The 9,732-nt window shown below is 28.1% G+C and overlaps 1 protein-coding gene across 1 annotated transcript; it reads right to left on the reverse strand.

The window, feature by feature from the left end:
* Positions 1-3,154: 3,154 nt before the first annotated feature.
* Positions 3,155-5,666, reverse strand: LOC112698300 (rosmarinate synthase). The gene is made up of 2 exons (XM_025751605.2): positions 5,364-5,666; positions 3,155-4,066 (listed from the first exon to the last, which is right to left on the reverse strand). The coding sequence occupies exons 1-2, from the start codon at positions 5,664-5,666 to the stop codon at positions 3,155-3,157; spliced, it is 1,215 nt and encodes a 404-aa protein (XP_025607390.2).
* Between the last annotated feature and the right edge of the window lie 4,066 nt (positions 5,667-9,732).

Genomic DNA, 9,732 nt, shown 5'->3' on the forward strand with positions numbered 1-9,732 from the left:
AACTATCTAACAGATTCTATTTATAATCTCATCATTTGGATATCTTTTATAGAAATCTATCTATAACCAATAATTTTGGGATTTGAAGATTGCTTAAGATTGAAGGTAAAATAGAGAAAGTTAAATAAATGTGTGGAAAATTTTTCTTAGTAGGAGCAGACACTTCAAATCGGAAAAGATCTTTGTAAAGAAACTTGTTTCATCAAAGAGAACTTGTTTAGAGATAATCATTTTACCTTCTTTTGTAAGGTATTTGTTGCCTTTGTGGTTAACATATTCCAAAAGACATCTACTTAAGACTTAAAATTAAACTTGTTAATTAGTATTATGAGATTTCATATAAGGATAACGTGTACAACCAAATATATTATTTATAAAAAAAATTGTTACAAAAATATTATTTTGTTGTAGTGTTTTAACCAGCATATATATGATCACTTTGACAAATAATTTATAAGCAAATAATGTTAATTATACTTATAGTTAAGTATATATAGTAATAATATTCAGGGTTTCTTTTTGAAATTGTTGTAGAATTTAATTAGAAAATTAGTTTTTTTTTAGTTAATATCAACTAATTTTTTAAAATTTTAAATTTTAAATTCTGAATTTTAAATTTAAAGTTCTAAATCCTTGAAAAAAATAGAATTATATAACAAAAATTAATTTTATAATTAAAAAAAGCTAATCTTAACTTAAGTTAGTTTTCTATATTATTTTTTAACATAAAAAAGGTATAATATCGTTTAAATTATTAATAAAGTAGATTGATGTTGGGTGAGGACTTGGTCAATGCTCATTTGACAAAGAACCACACATTCATTAATAATGTTGGTCGTTTTAGCTAGTTGCTTTTTTTTTTTAATGAAACAATTTTATATGATGCAACAACCATATTTTCGATGAACTTGCAACTGAAAAAATGGGGTAGGTGAAAGGTGAATGATTAAATATAATATAGGATGGATGATTAACTGTTTATCGATATCTTTTGATGACTAATACTTTTTTCTAATATATTTAGATCAAATGATTAGTCTAGCTAGTAATAATGTAGTTGAAATGTTTAAATTGTATGTAATGATGATCTTATAAAATCGTTGCATAATTATATTGATCTATCAAAAAATTCAAATTTTCTTTTCATTTTCCTGCATTGCCATTATATTGTTCTGCCACCAACGTAACTAATGATGCATGTAATCGTCATGCAATTCACTCCCCTAAACAGCAAAACTATGGGTCATATGATACATTTTATATCTTAATAATTTTTTTTAAAAAAATATTAAAATTTTTGTTATACTATTATTTAACAACTTTAAAATATCAAGAGTAAAGTATGGTCTTTGCATTGTCCCCAACGTTTTGGTAAGTCTCAAAGTTTTTTCTAACATTTGAATTGTTTTATTTAAGTCCCTAACATTTTAAAATTGACTCAATATTATCATGCTGTTAAGAATCTCTTAACAGAATTGACGGCGAGACAAAATTGAAACGATTTCAAAACGTTAGGGACTTAAATAGGACGAAAATTTTGGAGACGAAAACGATACATAGAAATAAATTTTAATTTTATCCTTTACTAATATCAATCTTTTACGGGACATAGTTATTTAATTATTTTTTAATCACATTACTTTGATTCTAAATAAATTTATTTTTTTATAATTTTATTCTTAAAGATTTTTACTCATCATGAAATATTTGTAAAATAACTAGAATCACATTATTTTATTGTATATGTATCATGTTTTTCCCAACAAGTTTATATACTAGTCATTCTACAAATATTTTATGATGAGTAAAAATTTTTAAGAGTAAAATTATAAAAAAATAAATGTGATTAAAAAATAATTGAATAACTATGTATCGTAAAAAATTGATATTATTGAAGGATAAAATTAAAATTTATTTCTATGTATCGTTTTTGTCCCCAGCGTGTTCGTCCTATTTAAGTTCTTAACGTTTTAAAATCGTCTCAATTTTATCCTGCCGTCAATTCTATTAACAGATTCCTAACAGCAGGACAACATTGAGCCAATTTTGAAGCGTTAGGGAGTTAAGTAGGACGATTCAAATGTTAGGGACAATTTTAAAACTTACCCCAAAACGTTAAGGACAAAAACAATACTTTACTAAAATATCAAATTACATATCTTAAAATTTTAAGAGTAAAATTCAAAAAATTATGTTCAGAATACATTTTCTACTATAATCACTATCATATTACAAATTATATATAAAAAATGTTAGGAGGTAAATATTTTTAGTAGAAAAAATAAAGAATTAATTAGTGTTAATTCAAATATAAAATAAAAATGAAGAAAAAGTAATGATTCCCTAGCACTTTTTAATAAAGTACCTCCAAGGGCCCAACCAATTTAAGATTCTTCCTTTATTTCATATTTTTCTTACTTTCTTACCAAAGATATAGTAATAGAAGGGATGATGAGTATTATTAGTGTATTATTTCTCAATATATGAATTTAAAATTTCAATTTTCAAATTTTCATTAACACACGACGCATCACATATATATAAAATATAAATATTTTTTAAATAGATTATAAAATATCTTAACTTTTTATTGATATTAAAATACAAAATACTTTTTTAATATCTTTTTTATATTAAAGTTTAGTTCGAAAGACACATGTTAAACTCATTATATAAGATATTTTACATAAAAAATATAAAAATTTAAGGTTTCAATTTATTTATTGTGTGTTTATTAAAGTAAAAAATTTAAAAGTTTCAATAATAAAAATTTTAACATGTGCCCTTAATTATGTAAAATATTTTAGATAAATTTTCATATTAATATTTATTAATTAATACGTACTCTTTCTAGACTCATTTAAACCATATTGACTAAGATACTTAAGAATAAGATTAGTCACAATAACATGTGATTATATTTGGATATATTCACACATATCAAAAAAGTTTTTTGTTTGTAAAGACACAATTAGATATAAAAAATACTTATTTAATATATGCATATCAAATAAATATCGAATAGTACAGTTTCACAAAATGTAAATATTTCATAGATTTTAATTAATAATCACAATTTTAAGGACTAGAATTATTCCAAGTTTATCTTACTACATGTGGTATATATGCATGGATGTAAAACATAATTCTTTAATTAACATTTCATGAAGATAGTTGGAGAGAATTGGGAGATGAGATCATCTTCAAAAAGCTTAATTGCCTCATCTTCCTTAAGTGTCACCATAACCACCCTGCTTAAAGGACCCTCCTCTGGTGTTCCTGGGAGGATCAAAACCTGTCCTTCACCCAAAACTGGCTCTATGTAACATGAAACCCTAAGTGGTTTCAACCAATCTTCAAACACACTCAAATAAGGCTCTACATTTTCCAAGCTAACACAAATCAAATCAGGACCGTTGATCATTCTTGGTGAATTCATCTCATTTTTTTCAAGCCACTCAATTAGGTCCATTATTCCCTCATTGTCCATTTTTGCTACAACTTCTCTTATATACCTTGTAGCTTGTACAAATATGTTACCTTCTAAATTACCATTGGCATGGACCTTATTATATATCATTGTGTTCCCAAAGAATCCATAGTCCAGGCCCAACAATTTTCTTGCATCTAAACATATAGACATGTCAATGAGCCCATTTTGTAATCCCTTGATGTTGCTAATTGAAGCCCAAAACAGGCCTGCTAGTGCTTCAAAAGGAGTCATTGTTATTGGGCCTGATGGACCATTAAATTGGGCCTTAGAAATGCAAGCATTAACCATTTGGTGTGAGAAGCCCAGTGATATAATAGTGTACTTTTCTTCTTTTATTGGAATGGGTCTCTCAATTGAGGATTTATAGTGGTTGATTAATTCAAAATATGGGTGGTGATTGGAAATTCTTTTTCTTGTTGAAGGTAAAGGATGGAATAATGGAAGAACAGTAATTTTGTTGCCTAATGAAATATCAGACCAAGCCTTCAAGAAGTTGGTTGCACTAGTGTAATCTGCTAGAAGATGAAAACAACTTAGGCCAATTGCTAATCCTCCTTCTTCAAATTCAGTTATCTTCAAAAACAGAAACAAATGCAAAAAGAGAGTCAGATTTATGACAAAATAAATAAATAAATGGAAATGAATATTAAAAAACAAATAGTTTATTACAAGGTATCAGTAACATCCTAAGTGTACTAAAAAATTACACTTATTTTGATATCTCTTATATGTATAATCACTTTTTAAATAAACAATCAATTTATGGATGTTTCAATATTTTAATTAGTTGAAAAGTGGGTTTAAGATAACCTATTGTGTTTAGAATGTAAGAAAAAGAAGAAACTATTTTTAAATAGTATAATTACAAAAATAATATAAAATTATTGTTTGTAAGATACTTCGAGTTAAAATGGTGAAATCATTACAATTTAAAAATATTAAGATTTTGATTATAATCATAAACTTCAACATATTGTTTTTGTTTATAAGCTTTTTTTTTACTTAAAATTATTAATTAGTTTCGATTATAGTATATTTTCAAAGTTTTATCCAAATATAATTATTTTCTGCTTGTTTTTTGAAAGAAACAAAAAACTTTTTCATGTTTCCCAAACAAGCTTGATATTAGAAATCTTATGAATTTACCTAATATCCCATACCATATAACTGAACATAACACATCTCTGTATTTCTTGTTTCCTATATCTTAAACAAACTTTATACTCTTTCAATTTTTAGATATATAATTTGAATCATTCTAGTATGACTATAAACTTAGTTAGGTCTATACAATTTTTTTAAATAATATTTTTAAAAATAAAAATAAAAATAATTTTATGTTTGAATATTTTACATAAAAATATATTTTTATTTAATAATTATATTTAAATATAATAATATAAAAATATTTTTTATTTATTTAATATATTAAAAATATATTTTTAATAAAAAATCTTTTAAAAAATATATAAATTATAACTTTTAAAAATATATCTTTTTTATTATTTTAGTATTTTTACTACTAAAACTTTTTCACACATGAAAAAAAAAACATTAAAAAAATTATTAAAAAAAGATATTTTCTAACAACATAATGACATCTAAACAAATATTGTATTATAGTGACTATGATGACTATAATATTTTAAAAAGTATTATTGAAATTAAAATAATATTTTTATTGTTAAACAACATTTTTAGAAAAATATTAATTAAAAAAATGTTATCAAAATATATATAAAAATACAACTTTAATTTTAATAACACTTATATAATTACCTATCCACCATAACGTATTCATACTAGAATTCATCCGTATAATTTTACTAGATCAATAACACTTTTTAAGAGCCCCAAAAAAAAATCTAACCTGGACATAAAAAGTTGACCAATAATAAGGCTTATGATACATGTCCTCCCAATACACAAGCATGTGTTCCTTTTCACTATCTACATTCTTCAACCATTCCTCCACACTCCCTTTGGCTTTTGCCTCCACCACTCTCACCCCAGCATCATTGCATTTCACCTTCCACTTCTCTTCACTATCCCTCACTAGCCTTCCAGTTACCATTGGATAATAGTTTAGCATCTCTGACAATGTTTCTCTTAAATTCTTTGTCATTTTACCAAATTCTCCCTCCCCTAATGAACTTTGGTAATAGTACACCATCCTAATGTGGTTTTTCTCCATGCATCTATCAAGAACCGAAAAGGTCATGTATTTTCCCGGTTCAATTGGCTTTGTGCTAACCACAGTTCTTTTGCATATATAACTAACAATATTATTATTATCATTATTGGTAGCCATAACAATAATAATAATTTGGCTATAAATTATGAGAATGATGTAGGCTATTTTGTGAGGTTTTATATATATATAGTTTTAGGGAGAACTATTTAGAACATTATTTACAAGAAATGAAATCCAAATGTACATGTAATTCATGGGTTTTAAAGGGAAATGAAAGTTTCATGTGTACCAGAATGTAACGCATTTCAAGAACAATACACGGGGCAATGATAATTCCATGATCCTTGAAAATAATATAAGTTATATTTAGTGCTGATGTAAGGCAGTTGAATTTATTGTAATTAAGTTTTTATTTAATTTATTGATTTATTGTAAACTCTCTTAATTTGAATATTGTTTGAACACTTGAGCCATTCCTTATAAGTTTCACCCACCATTGGTTAAAATTATAATTAGTAGAAATTTTTAAATTTCTTATTTTAATAAATATATTAAAAGTTTATATTTTGTATTTTTTATGAGAAACTTTTAAGTAAGAATTTTAACATATGTCCTAAAATATGATGCCGAATGAAATAATGTTAGCCATAAAGTTATGCCTTTCAATAATTTCTGATACGAAGTTTGAAAACCGAACTACCTAAGTGCTTAATTAAATTGCCACTACTAGAATTTTACTTGCATTGTAAATCAATTGGGGACAGAATTGAAGAAGTAAGTCACTTCTAGTGTTGCTGATTTGGGCTCAAAAGGCTCTCTGTGAGGCAAAACCAAACCATGCTTATTGCCGTTTATATTCCTTTTTAAGTTCGATTTAGATTCTGTTTTGATTTTTTTGATGATATTCTCTAGTTTATCAGCCAAAGATTAATGAATTGTAAAATTTAAGTTTGTGGCTAATAAATGACGGGATTATAATATAAAATATAAATCTTCAATAATGATTTAAATAGATAATATTCTTTAGATTTTTAGAAGGTATAAGATAGGGTGAGATGGAGATTTGTAGATATTGTACTAAAAAAGATGAAATTTGGTCTTAGATGGAGGACATGAGTGAAGGAATATATGACCACAGCGTCTATGTCGGTGTTGATTAATGGGTCACCCTCTAAACCGTTCAAGATAGAGAGAGGATTCAAATAAGGAGATTCTCTCTCTTCTTTTCTGTTTGTTCTTGTAGTTGACGTTTTGCACAGGATGGTAGGGCTGCACGCAGATTGGATATGGCCAAAATTTCGATCTGATCCACACTAAAATCATCGGATCAGATCGGATCCAATATCCGCAGGTTTTAAGGTTGGATCCGATCCATCCGATCCGCACATTTGCGGATCGGATCGGATCGGATATCGGATATATCTGCAAAACACAAAAATATTTTTAAAAGCTTATTTTTCTTAAAAAAATATCAATGAAATTCATTTTTTCTATTTTTTTAAATATATTTACTTTTAAAATAATATTAAACATACTTTTCTTAAATAATAAATTAAAATAATACAACATATATGTTAATTATTAGTTGAAATAAAACATAAAAAGAATATTTATTTATTTATTTATTTATTTTTGCGGATACGCGGATATGCGGATCGGATATGCGGATACCAACACAAAATTTGCAATCCGATCCGATTAGTGTGCGAATCCGATCTGATTCGATCCGAAAGCCTTGCGGATCGGATCTATATCCGCAATTTTCGGATCGGATTCGGATAAATACTGCGGATGTGCGGATCGGATCCGATCCATGAATACCCCTACTGAATGGTGGGTGAGGCGGTAAGGAATGGACGTATTTCTCCACTGCTGGTAGGACGGGACTACATAGAGTTGTCGCACCTCCAATCCGCAAATAACACGATCTTATTTTGCCCTCAGAAAACAGAGACAGTTATGAATTATAAGAGACTTCTGCATTGTTTTGAGTTAATGTCTGTCTTGAGTATTAACTTTCGACAAGTCAAGCTTGATTTCAGTCAACTGTGAGAAGGAATGGGTGAAGAATATGTGTGATTTGTTGGGATGTACCGAAACTACGTTACCTGTCAGGTACTTGGGGATTTCACTAGGCGCTAATCCTCGGTTGGTGAAGACCTGAAAATCGATCATAGACAAGGTGGAAGATAATAAGATGAGTTTATGGAAAGCTAAATCTCTCAACAAAGTTGGTAAGTTAGTTCTCATCAAATCTGTTTTTAATAGCTTGCCGGTTTACTACTTAAGCTTGTATAAGATGCCAAAAGTGGTTGTAAAAAGGATAATTGAGTTACAGAAAAGGTTTTTGTGGAATAAAAAAGATGGGAATAATGGTATACCACTTGTGAAACGGGAGGTGGTTCAAGCTCCGAAGAAGCTAGGTGGTTTGGGGGTGGAGGATGCATTACTCAAATGCGTCCCTTCTGTTCAAGTGATGGTGACGCTTCTCAAAGGAGGACTGCCCGTTATGGAAGAAGGTTGTATGTTCTTGTAATCATTTGAACCTAACTTTAATGTTGTCAAAATAACTTTAACTGTCAAGAGGAAATCCATAGAAAGATATTTGTCAGATTAATATTCAGGAGCAACAGGTGAGAGATATGATGATTAGTAGTTTGCCTATGGAGGTGAAAAATGGTAGACGTATTCATTTTTTGGAGGATGATTGGTTACAAAGTGCCTCTTTAAAAGATAGTTTTCGAAGACTTTTCTCTGTTTCAAACCAACAAGGATCTGTAATAGGAGACTGTGGGTTTTGGGATGGGTTAGAGTGGGTATAGAACTTCGAATGGAGAAGATAACTATTCCAATGAGAGTTAGAGTTGCTTAACCAACTTCATGACTGGCTACGGATTGTAAAATTATCGGTTGTCAAATTTTCATACAACTGTATCCTCTCTAACAATCGTATGTAAATTTGACAGAAAAAGACTCTTTCAGAAGACATCACAAGTTACAGCTTCACTAGTACCATATGTAGAGGCTTGGTTCCTCCAAGAGTTAAACTTTTTGCATGGTTCGTCTTAGTAGAAAGGGTTAACACGAAAGAGAGATTGAGTAGACTTGGAATTATTCATCGTAATGATAATATCTGTGTTTTGTGTAAAAAGAATATCAAATTTGTGGATCATCTGTTTTTTTGCTGTGAGTTTACTTGACAGGTGTCCTGTGCTTGGTTGACATGTGCTGATAGAGCTTGGACCATGTCAGGGTCTGTCAAAGAGTCTTTTGAGAGTTGGATTGGAGTACCAGGTTGTAAGTCTAAGCAAAAGAAGTGACTGATAGGCTTCTTTACGGTTATTTGGAACATTTGGTTAGAATGAATAGCAGAGTAGTTCAGAGTTCAGAGACAGGTGTTAAAGACATTAAAAGTATGTCATTTTTGAGCTACAGGGATTGGTGTGGTGTTGATCCATATGGTTGTTGATGGCAATATCGGAGATGACAAATTGACAAAAGATTTTACCTTTTTATTTGTGTTTAGTGTTTGGTGTTTTGTTGTGCTCTTTATTCCTACTTGCTCTACCTTAGTGTGTTGAGCTACTTTTATTCAAAAAAAAAATCTGACACACTATATTTTTAACTTATATTAATAGAGTATTATTTACTAATCAAATTGAAGTGTTGAAACCAAAATTGAAAATTATAAAGATTAAGATGAAGATCTAAGACAATGATGTCAATTTTTTTTTTAAAAAGTGAATACCCAACTTGATTTTTAATAATTCTTTTTAAGGATAATGAGGCTTTTAACAAAAAGAAAATATATTTTTTTATTTTTAATTTTGTGAGATTGGTTAATACTTTATTAAGGATTTATTTCCTGAGTTAACGGAGCATATTTACATGACATATTAATCAGTTGCTTTATCCGTTAAGTGTCATTTAAGGTTGACATAAATTTTTGGGAGTCTCATTGACTTTTAAATAATTGTCAAGAGTCGTTTAAGATTTTTTTTTATATTTTTTTATATATATTAACTAAATTTATTGTGTAAAAACT

This window comes from Arachis hypogaea, chromosome 16 (genome assembly GCF_003086295.3).
Source record: "Arachis hypogaea cultivar Tifrunner chromosome 16, arahy.Tifrunner.gnm2.J5K5, whole genome shotgun sequence".
NCBI classification, from domain to species: domain Eukaryota; kingdom Viridiplantae; phylum Streptophyta; class Magnoliopsida; order Fabales; family Fabaceae; genus Arachis; species Arachis hypogaea.